We start from the raw sequence: 18,224 nt of genomic DNA, 5'->3' as shown, positions 1-18,224 counted from the left end.
TTGATCGACATATGCAAAATGTACACAGAAGCGAAGTCAGAAGAAAAACAAATTCTTGCAAATAAAATATTTTATTACAAAACATGAACGCAAACAATATTTTTGTTCGATATTTATCCTTAATTAGTTTGTACATACTGAAGTCGTAAGACAAATGTTAAAAATGTTAACTTCGTTAATTAGACTGATCAAAAGCGCATCAAGCCGCAAGTCAAAATTCGTGGCGGACATTTTGAATCATTAGCATGTATAAAAGAACATGAAGATGCTAGTATTCATCTAGCGTCACATTCACTAAACTGGGCAGGGTGAGGTTCCCTGCAGGACGAGGAGGGGAAAAACTCTCGAGCTTGTCCAAATCAAGAGAGAAAAGCCTCTCATCAGTCCACTGGCCTGGGCTCTTCCTCGAATGTACCGGGGTCTTCTCAATATTACAGTCGTAGAAAGGAGATTTATCTAAAGAGGCCTCATTGCACACCTGAGCAGTTTTTCCATCAAGAGAATCAGATTCAACAGGAGACCGGATAAGTTCTTCCTCTCGCTCCTTGTTACTACGCACCTCTGCTGAGCAATCACTATTAAATGACAAGTCATCCTCAAAGAGGTATGGGAGCTCTTCTTGAGCAATGCTGAAGTTAATAACATCACTTGACCTTTGGCTGTTAAGAGCCTCCAGTTGTGAGGAGTCCCATGGCACAGTTGAGTTGAGGGATGACCCCTGCTGGACAGGAGGAGTGCAATGGGCAAAAGTAACAGAAGATAATAGGGACGGTTCTGGACTTGGTCTGGTGCAAGGGCCAGTCACCTCAGCCATGGGCGTCTTAAGCCAAGAGAGGCTGTCTTGTGGATTCCAAGTAGCTTGTTTCTTCTCAGCCATGCCTTCCTCCACAGCTTTTCTCCATGAACTTCTCACATCTTTGACTAGAGGAGAATTAAACGATTTTAAATACACCCGAGTTTCACAAACAACATTTAGAACTCAAACACTAGTGTAGACGTCATCAAAAAGACATACTCAGACTCTCAGGGGTGCGGCACAGCTGTTTCCTTGCTGAAAAGGGATCTGATATGACATTTAATAACTGTCCTAGGTCCACGTCACTCCTTCCATTGACTGGACTCAAAATCACAGCCTCAGCAAACTTAAAAACAAAAACCCACAAATTAATCCTTTCACATTGCACATGCATTTGTATAACCTTAAACCGAGAGTTGTCTGCTCCGTATCTGTCCGTGGCGATTTCTCTCAATTCGCACCGGTCATCAGAGAGCAGGTTTGATGTAGGGAAATCTTGTGATGGGTAGAGCACTGCTCAGGACTACCCATGTATCGGTTTCCCAGAGCAAATTATACAAAATCAAATGATAAGGATGCAAAAATTCACATACTTGACTTGCCAAGTTGTCACACTCCAAATCTAGAATTTCAGCCTTGTTCTTTAAGACCGAGGTCTTCATCTTAGAATGCAGATTTCTCCTGTAGGAAGCCTGTATAAAAGGGTTTGTGTAATATTATATAATGACCAGTTTACAAACTTGCCCTCATCTTCTATACTATTTTCAGATAAGGTATAATTTGAGGATACCTCCCATTATTTGCATGACCTTCAGGGGTTATTTCAAAGAGCAGAGTTAACTTACCATCACTAACCTCTAAAGGCAACAAGGAGTAACCTTGTATAGCTCAGGGTATGTTCACAGTGAAAACATTTTCAATAGGGCACTGGATCTATGAGTCACCATGGAAACAGAGGCTAAGAAGCAACTCATTCTAAAGTATTTATTTACATTCCTAGGGCACATCACTCTTAACTATGATGCAAGCCCCTTCAATAGGGCATGTATACACTGACATCTTTGAAGTAAACTAATGATAAAACAACCTACCATGAATAAGTTGCTTTCTGGAAAAAAAACCCTGAGATTATTGGATTACCTATCCATACACTTAACTATATGTAGCATAACTAGATTTTATGCTGATAACCCATGTTGCTAGAGATGAACAGCAAGCAGGGATGTGTCTAATATAGAAAGAAGGGGAGGTACAAACAGGAAAGTATGAAGTTTAGCAATACAAAACTACCTGTATTGGACTGGGTGTCTGAGTCACAGACTTCATTTTAATTGGGTAGGTCAAAGGAGTTTCACATGGTGGTGCATCACAAGTCACTGGTTTTGGAGAAAAGCAGCTGTCAGAGAACAGCAAGACCCCTTTATGGTCATCTTCCTCAGAAATGCTGTTGGAGGAAAAAAAAAAAAAAAAGTTACATGAACATGGAACAAATGTTATCTTCTCAGGCTTTCTCCATTTAGAAACACTTCATTTGTGCTTTACATTTTCATTTCTGGCTCCATGTGGACTTCTGGTTCCAAATGGATTTCTGCCTCCATTTTCTCCAGTTTTCTTTGTGATGGCAGTTCTTAAGTGAGAGAAAGAGAGACAGTACAGAGGTTACACCATATCTACAGAAGAAAAAAAAATTTACATAAATTCAACCATCCGAGCTGCTAACTTACCATCTAGTCTATATGGATATTGTAAGATGATACTAGCCTCAAAGCTAGCCTTAGAAGCTGGCTCAAAAGAGAGAGGAGCCATTGGGGAGACGAAGTCAAGAACCTGTTGAAGGTTACAGATAGCAAATCAGTCATACAAACTAAAACAGAATAACACTTGCATAAATACTGCGAGATGTGTAGACAAAGTGCGTGACATAAATAACTTCAATAGCTAAATAACTCATTGCATAGAATCACAACTTTATATAGCTCACCTAAATAGAAGAACACTGCCTTCCTTACTCAACCTGAATGTTGTTCCAAACCTGTATGAATTTCAGCTGACATCAGCCATTGACTTCCATAGTACTTTTTTCACATTACGAGGGCCAGTGACAAATGTCTAGTTACCCACATTCTTCAAAAAAAAAAATTATTATTCTAATGTTCATTTTAGCAAAAGAGAAAAATGCATACTGGCCTGGAACAACAGTGGCTGAACTGTCCTTATAAAACCAAACAAAAGCTGTTATGACTTCACTTACAGGATCCTCTTTAAGAGAAGTGATCAGAGGTGTTTTTTTCAAGCATTCTGCCCACTTGTTCTCCCAGTCCTCCTCCAGCCTCCTAATGGAGACCTTCAGCTCTGATGCATTCTCTTTGATTAGTTTCCGCCTAGGAGGAGGGAGGGAAAAATATATATATATAACAAACAATTACATTTAAGTGTCAAACTGAAACACTATAATATTGTAATCAAATAGTAAACAACCAATATAAGTCCCCATATTAATCCCAACCATTCACCGCTTCACATGCCTTTATACTTCAGGTGCCTGATCCCAGAGGGAGTGGTCACAGATTTAAATTGCCAACACATGAATTCAATCACACACTGATTAATCATCAGTCTAACTCGCAAGTGACAAAAAAAAAAATAAATAAAATCCCCAATTATTTGTATGATAAATAACCAGGAGTTTTACTGCAATAATTAACAAACAACTTTATTAAATGACACTTAAAAATCGTAAATGTGAAAGACCCAATGTAATGTTTAATATCACATTTATGGTACCTTATAAGCTTGAGGTTTTCTTTTGAGCGGCTGAAGAGCAAGGCATGCTCTTGGAGGTCTTGGTGTTGGAGCTGTACACGGGGCCTATCATTTCTCTCTCTCCTCACTTAGGATGTGTAATCCCTCATTTAGAAGCGCCAGCAAACACAAAAGGACAGGCTGCCCTCCTTTATATAAGCTACCAACACTAGACTATGGACACAGACAGAACTCATTGTCAGATGTTTCAACCCCAAAATGTCATGCCGACCTATCAAACTTTGAGAAAAATTCATTAAAATGCATACCTTCTGTAACACGTTAAAAAGGTTTTCCTTACCCTTTCTTCCTATAGCTCTCACCTGGTGGGATAAGCTCTCCATCCTCTCACGCAGAAGCGCAGGTATCTTCACGCTCAAGTCCTGTGCACCCAAGATGTACTGGTCTACCTGTCCATGTATCACACTCTCCACCACTTTTCGATCTACTTCAAGGGGGGATAAGACTCTGTCTGTCTCAGTCCAAAAGCCTCGCACCTGAGAATGTAAATGATCGGAAATGTAACAAGTAGGTATGATTAAACTCATAATTGATAGAAAAACTTAAAAAAATAAACTTGGTGCAAACCTTTCGGTTTTTTGCATGAATGTCTTCTTTTAAATCTGTTTCACAGTCATGTTCTCTACAAAAAAGAAACACTGTTTTAAGTGAAGTGAACATGAAACCAATAGTCTGTGCGATTTCAATTTACTCAAAAGAGCTGTCAAATCAAATTTCTTTAGAGATTTACTTTAGCAAGTGATCATATTTGGCATCTTCTGCATCAAGGTCCCTCAAAGATGTCTCCAAACCTCTGAAATGTAAAAATAAATAATGATAAAATGTATACATATGTAATTCTTCCCCGAGTAGAGAATAAGATATTACATTGTAGGATCTACCCCAGGTGTGACAACTGTTTGAATACACAAACAAGCTAAATCAAGTCTCTCAAGGTTGTGTGTGATCTGTGTCATATAGGGAATACGGTATTCTATCAATCCTTTAACTTCAACGAGAAACTGCATCCCTTACCCACTGCAATAGTCGCTGTTTTGTGACAACCAAAACCAATGGCTTGTGCAATCGGTGTAAATTGCTAAATTAATTACTATTTGAAACAGCAACAAAGATTGCTTCCTGAAAAGTACGGAATCTGAAGATGGTGATGACGACGCAAAAGATGCACAGTGCCTCGGAAACGGTAAGAAGGTTTGCAGCCACTCACTTAGCTCTTTTCTGGTAGTCTTGAATGAAAACGTCCTGCTCAACAGTCACTCTCTGGAATTGTCTCTTCACCAGGTGAAATCTTTTCATCTCCAGCTCCTTTGAACTCGCTGGAACAGCAGCAGCTTCAGGGACCCAAGTGTCATCTAATTGTTAATGTGCACACATAAAACACAGTTATATCAATTAGAATACCCTCAACGCCCTAAGCCCTAAACAACACAAACATATTGATGATATACAAGGACAGACTTAATTTGAGCAAATATTCCTTTTGAAATTGTTGCATACTCTAAGACTGTGTCAGACTGAGAGTGACCTCTCACAGTAATCTGTAAAAAAGGGATGGTGGAGTGCACTGTGGAGCTTTCTGGAAAATGTCCAAAGAAAACATTAGAGAAAAGAATGAATAAAACCAGAATAAGTACTGGTCTGGCTTTCTGGAGATGTGGAGCCCTTTAAATTGCTATAAATTTGACAATATGCTCCAATTTTAACAAAACAATAACATACATGTTTCTACATGGATAACATGTCATTCCTTTGACGTGAGGGAAGTGCTAATGTGCTGTGTAGCCTAGGTAGAACTCAATTATAACAGGTAGCCTTTTTGTTTCACATTATTTAAGTTACCCATAATTGCACTATTCATCATGACACTAACTGCTGTTTTCTAAAGAAACTTGGCCATTTCATTATATCAAGCAAAATTTGTGCAAAATCATAAGCAGCCTTGGCAAAACCCCTGAAATCCTGATGCCTCTCATAGTGGAACTAGCCAGGGATCACGTTAATTACTTAGCTTCTACCAGCTGCAGAGCAAGTAGACGGATTAAAATAACATTTTAATCATTTTAATTACACTGAACATTTACATTAAACATTTCAGAGTAACACCATCTTGAATGTGTAGTTTTCATAAATTGTTGAATGTGTTTTGAATCCATTTTTCAATGGATTTCATTCAATTCCTTCAATACTACATAAAATTTCTAAAATATTATTAAAATAATAATATTAAAATAAAAATATTGTTATATTAATAATAAAAATATTAATAAAATTTCTAAAATATTAAAACATCAAAATATTTTTTGCTGTACTTGTACAATAATACAACCACCCCATCTTTGACCTAGATGAATGCAGGCGCTCTAACATGCAGCTGCTCGAAAATTATGTCGTTTTTTTTTTTTTTACAAATACTTCAGAAATAATTTGAACCTTATACGTGTAAAATGAAAGCAACAAAAATAGGGCTTTATTTTTGCTTTTTTTCAATTATTTTTCATGTTCTACATTTGTTCCATGTCGCAGTAAGTTTTGAGAGTCTGTCTCCTAACTAAAAATCAGTTTCTAATACTTACTGCCAGATTCTGAAAAATAAATTCTTCATACAGAGGTTCAAGAAGATGTGATGCTGGTCCTTCAAGAGTCGCTCACAACTTACCTGTCCATAAAGCCTTTGTGTATTTCACAATAATTCAGCATATTATTCTGATTAGTGAGGGTCTTTTTTTACCCAAACAAAGTCTGTGATAACCCGACACCTCGAGCCACGGATGCCACGTGGACTGTTTTACCAGGGGTGTATTCCAGAAAGCAGGTTATGTGACATACCTGTGAACGAATAGCCTCAGTATTTGGTTCCTAAATCAGGGGTTACTTTCAGGGCAAGTAACCATAGTAACTTGAAGATAACCTGTTCAGTAGCAGGGTTACTTCACTACACTTTAGTTCACTTCAGCACACACAATTATATATTACAATATAGCCAAGTATATATATATATATAGTGCTTTATAATTATCATAAGTAATAAACATGGTTATATTATTCTAATATGGTTGTTATATTTATTTTATTGGCATATATAATAGCTATCTGTATACATTATAAAACACTATTACGACAAGGTAATGTTTAATTTATCATATTCTATCAATTTATTATGACAGCATGCAGAAGAAACAGCATGGCAGGTTTTTTCTTAGCATCTGTTTCCATGGGGACACATCGTGCAACGTTTCAAAATCGTCTTTTTTTAATATTTTGTTTAGGAAAACAATGGCATACCTGTCGTAAACGTCTTCAGTGTTTTCAGCATGACATGTTTAGATAAGTGGAGCATCAAGTTGATAAACCGTGGTCCAAAAGCAGAGAGTAAATGTGAGGTGGCCACCTTAGGAAAAGCATTACCTTCTTCGCTCTAAACATATTTATTAAAAAAAAAAACATTAAAAGCAGGAAAAAAATTTAAAAAAATTTGGAATGTAAAAGGCACAGTAGTAACAAAAAGTTATGTATTAAACATCAAGCAAACATACCGCTATCTCTTGGAGCCATGAAAAAGCCACCTTTCGAAACTCAGCATCACCTTTGCGATCCCAAATTGGCCAGCAGTGTCTAAAAACACAAGAAGACTTTCAAATACACAATTCAACTTACAATTTGTAAAAAATATATACGTTTCCTACCTGAAAACCTCTTGGGCACGTGTGGGATTCAGTTTATTAAATAAAAAGTGGATGACAACGTAGAACGCCTCTTTGTTTGGTTTATCAAACATGTTCCTGTCAAACAAACAAAAACAAATAACCAAAATTACTAGCATCATTATTATTATTGTGTATTTTTAAAAGACACATAAGTTAATTGTGCTTTCTGGAATACACCCGAGATCATTTCAGCACTTTGATTTTTAGATTGTGATACATGTGTCATTGTTGCTGTTATTCAACAAGCAACACATTTGCACAGTATACACCTGCACCCTAACTTACAGACAATACTACTCGTTCCTAGTCCACACACACGCACATTAATCTTAAAAACATTTAGGATTTTCACTTTGTCAGCATGCTATCAGTTCATTTCTTCCCCCCTCAATGTATTTTTCACTGTGTACAACCACTGTGTTGTGGAGCATGAGAAAGGTGTAGCTTGTCGGACACAGCAACAGTAATGAAGGGAGGCTTTCTTTTTTTTTTATGATGTTAAACGTGCAGTGAAATAAAATAGCCCTAGGTGTCACATATTAACACACGTTTAATTTACATTTTTATTTAATTTTTAATAAAATGTTTTTTTTTATTTCTGAAATCTAATGAGAACACCTCATTTAAATATTTGAACAACAGTAATAATAACAACAACAATAATGATATTATTATTATTGTTGCTGCTGTGTTAGCTATTGAGAAACGAGTCGGCTCAGTTCTATACAAAGATTGATCAGGACACAGCAAAGAAAAGAAAAGAAATAAGAAAAAAAAAAGCAGCGTGATCAGTGTATTAAGACTGTTATAAATGTTAACTGTTGTATAAATAAATCGTGTTATTAACGTTAGCCCCCAGACTTCGTTATTGCGAGATAAAGAAGAAGCTATTCAGTTAATAGAGGAAAAAAAAGGATAACACTTACATTCCTAGATTGAGATGTTTCATGTTTTTGCTAACTGTGTCCGGTCTGAACTCGAGGCACAGGAGACACCACCACAAGTATTTACCGTTTGTTTTCTGTAATTTAGACATCTCTCATAGTAGAGCAGCAGACGCTTAAGATTTACTCAACAGTTCGCAAGCTATCAACAATAGCCCGATCACACCACGATAATCATTTTAACGTTTGGTCTAAATACGACAGGCTTACGAAACACACTGAAAAGTGTTTACATGTATTAAGAGCACAAGCAACTTCCTTCTAACCGCCAAATTGTTTGAGCGAGTCGCGGCTAATCGTCGCAAAACTTTGTGAGGACAGCCTTTCAGCCCGATTTATAACTACTCTTGATAGGCTAAAGCAAATGGAGAAGGCCTATTCGCTTAGTTTATATATCTGCATTTAAGTGCACGAAAATACGAGAGCTCGAGGGTGTTGCGTGTATTTAAACACGCCCATCAGTTTGGGCGGGACCTTGCTCGGTTACGTATCCTCCTTTCTACGGCAGCCTGAAAAGATCACAAGTTTAGAAGCGCGTTCTTTGGCTGTGTTCCGCTCCACTTTTAGACAGGCACTCGCGACCTTCCCTAAGCACTTCCCCTCGGACAATCCTCGGTCCCATTTTGAAGTGTTTCACTTGGCGAAGTGGACGAGGCAAGTTTATACGGACAGACCCTCGATCCCTCGATTTTGACAGTCTGTTTCCCTCATATGCACACTTTAGGCCACTCCAAAATACAATACGTGTTTAATTTATCCCCACCCCAAATAACTTTATAATATATGTTTGTTTGTTTTTTACTTTTGTAACAGCCTAACCATACCTATAGATATAGAAAGCTGCACCATACAAAATAATCCCAATTCAGTTCATTGTAAGGGTTCTGTCAGAAGTTTATACATATTATTATTGTTTATTAACATAACACAAACACAAAGTACAGTGGACCAACACCAGCAGATGATATGGCACCTCAAATCATCTCAGAAGCTTCACGCTGGACTTCAAGAAACTTGGTTTTTGTTCCCTCTTTGTGGAGGGTGCCAGTGATCATCTTCTGGACCACTGTTAAATCAGTCCAGCATTTACATTCAAAATCAATAAAACTAATCAAGCTTAAATTACAATATTTTTGACTAATTCAACACTGCAAGTAATAGGGAAACATGGTTGTGTGAGTGTAGTAGTAGAGGAACAGTGATGAATCTACTTATACATTATGATAAATATTCTGAAGAGAGAAGCAGAGGAACTGAAGGCTTTTTGAAGGATAGTTAACGTTAAAGAATTTAACAGGAGTGGATAGTTTATTAACAGCGTTTCTGAGTAGAATTGGTTCATACAGATAATATAGATAGGTTTATTACTATAGTATTCCTGTTCTCTGTGCTGTAGATGGAGGAGCTGAACGCGCAGCTGTATTCAAGGCGCGAAACTCGACTGGCCTCGAGATTTCAGTCTCTCATCCAATTCCCACAGTAGATGGCGGTAATGCTCTATTAAGTGATCTGCCAATAACCCTAAAGAAGAAGAAGACGACGAGAGAAGGGCATGAAAAACGAAGAGGACCGGTTTGTAAGTCTCTGCAGTCTCTTCCTGTACACGTCGCTTTACGGCTGACGTGACGCAGGCACTAGCCGGGCAGCCCCAGGATCAGTTCAACCATGGAGACTCTCTTTAGCCTACCGTTCACCGTACTGGAATGTCCGAACATCAAACTCAAAAAACCCTCATGGCTACATATGCCTTCTGCAATGACCGTATATGCCGTCGTGATCGTTTCATATTTTCTCATTACCGGTGGTAAGAATATTAAACCCATCTCAGGCTGAACTAGCATTCAGCTAACTCTTATCCTGTTGTGTTTATGTGTGTGCACGGAGCATAATCTTTTATCCGCTAGTGTAAGTTTCCCGTACAGTTTTTGTGTATTAGTTTAACTTCACGCGAATATACGCGGGCTTTCGTGTTTTGCTAAATGATCTTAGCTTACTTTCTGTGACAGTGCTGTTGTGGTTAATGAATCAAATGATCGTTGTCGTTATTAATTTAAATGATCTGTCCACACTGTAGACAGAATGACTCGTTGTTCTTTTGCTTCTGTCTGCATGAGCGCGAATAAGCTGTTTATTATGATTCATTCATGTAAAACTTGACAAATGCTTTTAAGTCTTTACATGGTTGGGATCAATGGAACCGTTGTGATCTGTTAATTCCTTCAGGCATCATATATGATGTGATCGTTGAACCTCAAGTGTGGGATCCATGACGGATGAGCACGGGCACCAGAGGCCAGTGGCTTTCCTGGCGTACAGGTGAATGTTTTGATACGAGCCGTCATTATATCTGCCGGATGATGGCGCTTTAGATGAATTTGAAGCACAATCATGCTTGAAGAACATTTAACAATAACCGAAGCAAGATCGAAACACGTACATCCCAGTTATTGAAGGATATCTCCTAACTGTAAGGTGAAAGTGTAGCGCTGAATGCTTGTGTTGTCTTTTGAAGAGTGAATGGACAGTACATTATGGAGGGGTTGGCTTCCAGCTTCCTCTTCACCATGGGAGGCCTTGGCTTCATCATTTTGGATCGGTCTAATGCGCCCAACATTCCCAAGCTCAACCGTTTCCTTCTGCTCTTCATCGGCTTCGTCAGTGTGCTTCTGAGCTTCTTTATGGCCAGAGTCTTCATGAGAATGAAACTACCGTAAGTCGCTAAACATTATTTATGTTTATATTGTATTACACTACCAGACTGAGGTTTGGACACTCTTCTTCTTCTTCTGGTGATCTGAATGTTTGTTTTGCAGTGGTTATCTCATGGGTTAAAGCTGCAGTATCGCAGATTCTACAGGATGAGATGAATGAAAACCTACAGAAATCAACGTTTCGGTGCCAAGGACTACAGTCTTAAAGTCTGATCAGTTTTGTTTTTTTTTCCCACTGCAGAATTTCATTCATCTTTTTATTTTGTGCACACGTTTGTCTAGAAGGACCCTCACCATACAGGTGCATGAAAATGTGCTACATTTCCTTCTCAGCGTTGTTAAAACATTTTCTTGTAAAAAGTCCACCGGATGGTCAATATTGTATTGATATCCATTTTGCATAACTGTTATTTTGTAGACGGCCTGTTCATAAATATGGCTGCTTGATGTGCAGTTTTTTTCTATAATAAACACACAACACACACAACTTTGAAACCATTTGTTTTATTTTTTAAAATACTTTATTTTATAACAAAAATAAATTGGTTATTTACAATAAAATCCTATTTAAAAATGCATAGAATACTGTAGAGTTAAAGCCCCCGATGTTATGTTTGCTTTGAAATACATTTGAAGGTGTGGGATCCATGACGGATGAACTATACCGGGTCTTGGTTATGTTTTTAATTATTTTAATATAAACCGATGATCTATCTCGCTCTCTCTCACATATATATGCAGAACCGTATATATTTTTTTCAAAATTGTAAGAAAAGATATTCGATTCTGCATAACACTTTCATTTTACAACAGTATACATGTGCCCCATCGGGTAAATTTCATCAGGTCTTCATCCTTACTTAAGACGCTTTGTACAAATACAGGTAATATGTCATATGCGGACAAGTGCAAAGACCGGAAGTCACCTGGAATGCTTTAAAACATTCAACCGTTAGGGAGCTCACTGGATGGATCTGGGATGGAATGGGGTGTATTCCAGAAAGCATGCTTAACTTACCGTCAGCCCTGAACTTTCGATTGATTAACCCTAAACCGTCCTTACTAAAGGTATGTAGTTCCAAAAACACATCCGAGTTCATCCAACCCAAGAATATGTTCCTGGGATGCATTCGAAATCGCCCCCTATTTGCAAGGACAGCCTTTTTAAAGTGGTGTCCAAAACTATAGTTGACTATCTGGAGTGCGCTCATACAATCCCACAATGCACTGCAAAAACGAGTGTACAACCGTTATACACTCCCTGATAGCGCACGTACATCTAGGAGCTGTCTGCATTTACATCTGCAAGACATTATTTAGGTTGTTCACTTATTTGCAATATGTCTGTTGGACCTCTCCTTCGAGATGATTTTAATGTATGTAAATCTTTTTGAAAGATGTCTGCCACGTTGTCTGTAGACAGCAGGTGTTTTCCCGACCATGAGATCTTTAACAGACTTTTTGCAGACGTACACGTGCTAAAGGTTCAGATTTACTCGAGGCTAGAGAGCCCCCATAATGAGTGTCGCGCGCCGAATGAATTCCCGCGTTTTGCCAGAAGATGGCGCAGGCCTCCATCGAAGCAAAGCGCTCGTCCACGGCGTGATACGACACGGGTACAAATTCGTTGTACGACCATGAAAACGTTTAACTGGTTTATACGCAATTTCCGTGACAAAATTCAAATAACCCAACACAGCCTTTATGTCCTCGTCGTGTTTCTAATCACGCTTTAACAAATGTTTTTTTGGGAAATGGGAAATGTATTAGAGGCCAGAAGCTTAAATGTGGTGACACTGATGTTATGTATCCGTGGTGTAGTTGTCTTCCACATTTTTTTTTCTAAATATCGTAAGAAAAGATATTAGATTCCACATCCTCCTTCCTACTGTGCTGCCTTTTATGTCGTGTAGAGTGTTTTCTATTAGCTGTTTTACTGCGGCAGACATCAGCGGGACCTGCTGAGTGAGCGTTTCCTCAGGTATGCATACAGTTGAGCAGGCCGCTGCAAAACAAGCAGTGTTGAAGGTGCACTTAAAGTGCCTGATTTGGCATAGATGCATGCAAACCATTACCACAAAACCGCTCAGCGCTAAAAATACGTCCTTCAATTCGACGGCCACAACACAGATAAAGCCATGTAAAGAAAAAATTCTTATGGTTTAGTGCTTTATAGCTTTCCAAAAGCACGCGTGAAAAGCTAAAACAGCTCTTAATGATAATATTGAATAGGTTTATTTTGCTCTGAGGTCATTTTTACTCATAAATCAAAAACACTGATACAGTTCTGACTGGCACCACTAAAATACAGTATATGGCAAAACAATCCTTATACAGTGTATTTTAGATCCATTAAAACATGGAAAAAATGGTTACAGATGTAATTAAAATAGTCTGTAATTGAAAACCGTTAGCCTGTCCCCTGACGTTTCATTTGGATTTTAGCCTTTTGGTTTTTTTGTCATGAGGTAGTGTGCCGGTGCGCTTGTGGCTGCTGCCATTCGAAGGGTGAACGAGGCCGTTTTCATCACTGGGTTCCTTGAGACCAAAATGTAAATAAAAAATATCTTAGATGTCTGATTTGCTTTGATTTCTTGTAGCTTTTACATAACCTGCAATATTACCTTTCTCTTGGTGTGTCCATTCTCTGAGATTACCGCTTCAGACATTTGGAGGCCCAAAGTCTTTTCTAGGTCTAAGATAAAAGAAGAAAACACAAATTGCCATGAGGAGCGTGAACGTATTAAACTAAGTTTCGAGTTACCAAAAGTACCTGTCAGAATTTGGTCAATCTTCTCCACGACGAGTTCAGCATCCTCTCTGGAGAAGCACATGGGAGGCTTGAACTTCAGAACGTTGCGGTGTGGGCCATCAGCACTGAGCAGTATCCGCTGCTCTTTTAGTCTAAAAAAAAAAAAAGTTTAAAAAAGTGTTTTAGCTGCGCTCATTACCATAGTAACTTACATCGCACAACAACATGCTCCGGGGCGAGTTATGTTAGAGATGTCAAACTGAAATTGGACCAATCAGATGTGAGCAAAGTGTGACACATGAAAAAAATCCCCAGTTTCACTTGCTCCAAATTAAAGGCCACTAGTACAAAAAATGGTCTGCCTTTAATGATAATTACTTTATTTTGTGTGATTTATATAATTATATTATTAATCCATTACACACAAGCATTTTTAGTTTAACAGTTATTAAAGCATCTATTTTAAATAGACGTTAATATATACAGTTTGTATGTAATATAAATAAGCTATAGAATCAATAGATAATGCTTTGAAGAATGATGAATTTAAACAAAAAATTTTTTTAGTCTCTTAATCTTTAACCAAGGCGTGTGATTGGCTGTTCACCAGTGATGTCACACATTCATGTGCACATACTACACAAACTCAGAATCAAAGAGTTGGTATCAAAGAGAATGGTATCATAGTACCAGATTGGAGTTGTTTGGTTTTGTCAAATTGAAACTAATCTTGTAACTCTGAATTTGTTCATTTACCTTCGTGGTACAGGCCCTGGAGCCTATATATTATATATATATATATATATATATATATATATATATATATATATATAGGGTAACATAACAAAAAGTTTGGAAAGATAAAAGTCACAAAATTGCATATTGTACGGTATGCTAATAACCTGTTAAACTTTGCTTTTGCTGTTAAAAGTTTCAGAAATTCCTCTTTTATAGCATGACTTGCTCTGACCTGTAAATAACATCTTGAGCTTCAGCTGTGGCAGGTGTCCTCTTATCCCGGTTTCTTACCAGCTCCAACCCAATAAACAGGCCACGCCCCCTAGAAAACAACACACATGACCTTCAGCTTTGAACCCGGTAACGTGTGTTCTCGGCACACTTTCATCAGCACTATTGCGCGCATATTACTGCCACAAACAACCCTGGGGAAATGATTTACACAACTTGCAACATAAAGAGGCCAGGTAACTTCAACTTATGCAAACATAGGTTCAAGGTTCCACTGTGGGACATTATCACTTACATGGCCTTAATTCACACTGCAAATTTATGATCTAACTATAGTCTTCCATCTGGTTTTATTATTATTTTAGAAGTCAAGACCAGGTTAACCAACCTCACATCACCCACCAAAGGGTGTCTTTTCTTTAGATCATCCAAAAGCTGAGTCAGGTAACCTCCGACGTGCAGGGCATTGCCTTGGAGATCTTCCCTCTCAATTACATCCAGCACCGCCAGTCCAATAGCACATGATACTGGGTTACCACCAAACTAGAGGACACAAACACATTCTTCAGCATCATCAAAAAATCTACGGAACATATCTGTTGCTCATCTGATCATTTTTTTAAATCGGTTGTTGTTGTTTCGGTCTTAATTTTGTAGTATATATATATATATATATATATATATATATATATATATATATATATATATATATATATATTTTCTTCTCACTGTGTTGAAGTACTCCATTCCAGATGACATGAAGCTTTCAGTGACCTCTCTGGTGGTGATCACACATGACATCGGATGGCCGTTTCCAATAGGTTTGCCCATTGTAACAATATCTGGTACAAAATCTTCTCCCTGCAGCTGGAAGGCCCAGAAGTGGGTGCCCACCCTGCCAAAGCCCACCTGGACCTCATCAGCAATGAAAATGCCTCCTGCATTTCTCACATGCCTGTGGCGCAGCAAAAGGTTGTGCACAAATTCAAATGTATGTATGTTTGGAAAAATATTTCACACGACGCATGCGTTTTAAGACATTTCAATAGTCTCATAAATGCACACTTGGATCCAAGGTGTTTATAAATGGGCGAACAGTTATAGGTAAAATTATATACTCATATGTCCTGAATTAGCGGCAGAACCTGACAGAAACTTTAAGTAAGCTTAAAACTATTTCAATGAAGGAGAGGAGCAAGCACTTAGTAGTACATACTGTGCCACTTTCTGGAAATATCCGCTGGAGGAATGACCTGCCCTCCGCAACTCTGCAGTGACTCGGCGATAAAAGCGGCAATCTACACAAAAAAGATCCCGTGAGTCCCTTGTAGCCTAGTGCTTATACGTGTGAGGAGTACTAGTCCTTTTTAAAAGCTGCTTTAGATGACAGCCACTGCCATGAGAAGAAAACAAAAGCTGAAGAAAGCTTAGGAAGTTCACAGAGAACCGGGAGGAAAACTAAACATATAGACATTACATCAGAATAAATCCCATGCGTAAAGACCAATTCTTTTTCCTGAAACAGAGGGTTAGGGGTGCTCTCTTTGGGCCTCGAGGAAGCAAGAGTAATTCCCGTCATAGCTCAACCTGGAGAGAAGAGAAACAGCAACAGGTGGAGAGCAGAGGAAATGCGGGGAGGGAAAAGGAAAGGATACAGTTTAAATGAATTAATGATGGAGAATTTAAGAGATCACACAAGAAACCAGAGAACTAAACGGTCCTGTAAATTCATTTAAGGCAAAGACGCACTATATGCACTGGTCAGTTTTGCCATAATAGGTTATTTTTATAACAAAAAGATGAAACACATTGATGAAAGCATACAAACATTATTTAACAGTTACAATTAGTTTTTTAATATTCACTGTGTAAAACTTTAGAACCAGTGTTCAGATCGAGTGCACAAAATTAGAGACTTTAAGCATTTCAGAAAACTTATAATACAAAAAATAAATTAAAAGTTGGCAATTGTTAAAGTAATCAGTCATTTTGGAGGAACTACAGTGTCTGGTGTCTTGCCTTAATGTCAATTATATGATATCATCACTGCAAATTATGAGTTGTCATTTTAAAAAGAAAGGATTCAAATAAAGTTTAAAAGTACAGTCAGTGAAGAAGGCTGACTACTGTGGATCTCAAATAACTTCTCTTACCTTACGTCCCTTTTATGGGCCTGCTCGATTATATCTTTGACATTTTCAGCATAGGCCATGGCTGGGTCAGGGTGGTCCTCACAGTATGTGCCTCTATAAATGTCTGGACTGAGAGCCTAAGGAATCATCACATTTATGAATGTTTAATAAGTGCAGAAATAAATGCTTTTACTATTGCTATCAAATTTTTAAACCTCTTTAACTGTGCAGATATTAATGTAATGAATAATTATTGCATTTATTTATTATTACTTTTTAAAATTATATATTAAAAAACTATCATGGGTAGTCTTATCACTATTTGTGGAATGGTCAGTGCCAAGGCCTTTAGGATTGTACTGTATTTGTAGAATAATGTCAACATTAGAGAGAAGAAAGACCAAAGACACTTTAAAGACACTTTTCATAAAAAATACATGCTAAGTGGTTACGTATACTGATGTGGCTCACTAACTCGAAACACAATACTGACTGATCACCACAGTCAGAGTAGGATGGAGTGATGACCGAAACACACACACACACACACACACACACACACACACGCTCATCCAAACATCCACAGAGGTTTCAAACTAATATTTAACATGCATTTGAGTTATAAAAACATTGTTCAAAGTAATTACTTTTAACAAGTATGAACCTGTATAATGTCAACTTAAAGGAAAGGTTTCATAAAAATAAAAAATAGTTACGTCATCATTTACTCACCCTCGTGTCATTCCAAACATTTATAAGTTTCATTCTTATGTTAAACATAAAAGAAGAAATTTTGAAGAACCAGTCATTTGACTTTCATAGCAGGAAAAGAAATACACACCGTTTGATTACCAGCATTCTATAAAATACCCTTTTTATTTTCAATTTAAGAAAAAACTAAACTCATGCTGGTTTGCAGTGACATGAGGGTGAGTAAATAATGACAGAATTTTTGAGGTGAATTGCTAAAAGTAATTTTAATTCAGAAATGAAATACATGCCCATGGAAGAAGTGTATTCAAGTCATTGCATGCTGTATATAGCAACACAAAAGGACCAAAATAGCAACTAAAAGTTAAAAGTAATTTCTAAATTATTTCAAAAAATGTATCATGTGACACTTAATGACTGCTACATTTCACGAGGAAAACCAATCTATTGTGCATTGTAAATAATATTTCACAATATTACTGTTTTGATGTATTTTTGATCGTTGAGACATTAGAAGTTGGGCTTCTGCACAATACTAGCCGTCCACCTCTGAGCAGTTTTTGACTTCAAGACTAATGTCTGAGCGCTTTGTGCATGTGACCTTATGTCAAATCCAATATGTCAAACGTCTCATGTTGCAACACTCACCACGTGCACATGTTGGCTTGGCTCTGCACCAGCC

General features: G+C 37.7%; 2 protein-coding genes, 1 non-coding gene and 1 pseudogene across 3 annotated transcripts; 1 reads left to right on the top strand and 3 right to left on the bottom strand.

The window, feature by feature from the left end:
* Window positions 1–52: 52 nt before the first annotated feature.
* On the bottom strand, window positions 53–8,565 carry haus6 (HAUS augmin-like complex, subunit 6). The gene is given in 17 exon segments (XM_043244610.1): window positions 53–921; window positions 1,016–1,142; window positions 1,390–1,488; window positions 2,087–2,240; window positions 2,339–2,423; window positions 2,521–2,623; window positions 3,048–3,177; window positions 3,581–3,670; window positions 3,672–3,772; window positions 3,922–4,095; window positions 4,187–4,241; window positions 4,350–4,412; window positions 4,827–4,971; window positions 6,902–7,034; window positions 7,153–7,231; window positions 7,303–7,398; window positions 8,250–8,565. Coding segments are annotated over 17 exon segments (2,397 nt in total). The 5' UTR covers window positions 8,360–8,565; the 3' UTR covers window positions 53–268.
* LOC122349829 lies at window positions 1,211–1,341 on the bottom strand. The gene has a single exon (XR_006251522.1).
* Window positions 8,566–9,803: 1,238 nt separating the features above from the next.
* Window positions 9,804–11,465, top strand: LOC122348764 (oligosaccharyltransferase complex subunit ostc-like). Its single transcript, XM_043244615.1, is given in 5 exon segments — window positions 9,804–10,071; window positions 10,491–10,517; window positions 10,520–10,583; window positions 10,780–10,977; window positions 11,081–11,465. Coding segments are annotated over 5 exon segments (447 nt in total). The 5' UTR covers window positions 9,804–9,932; the 3' UTR covers window positions 11,100–11,465.
* Window positions 11,466–13,197: 1,732 nt separating this feature from the next.
* The window catches only part of LOC122348767, a 6,871-nt pseudogene continuing 1,844 nt past the window's right edge, over window positions 13,198–18,224 (bottom strand).

The sequence above is a fragment of the Puntigrus tetrazona genome, chromosome 7 (assembly GCF_018831695.1).
Source record: "Puntigrus tetrazona isolate hp1 chromosome 7, ASM1883169v1, whole genome shotgun sequence".
Classification (NCBI taxonomy): Eukaryota; Metazoa; Chordata; class Actinopteri; order Cypriniformes; family Cyprinidae; genus Puntigrus; species Puntigrus tetrazona.
Note: the sequence above shows the minus strand (reverse complement) of the source record. Positions and strands in the feature narration are given on the sequence as shown.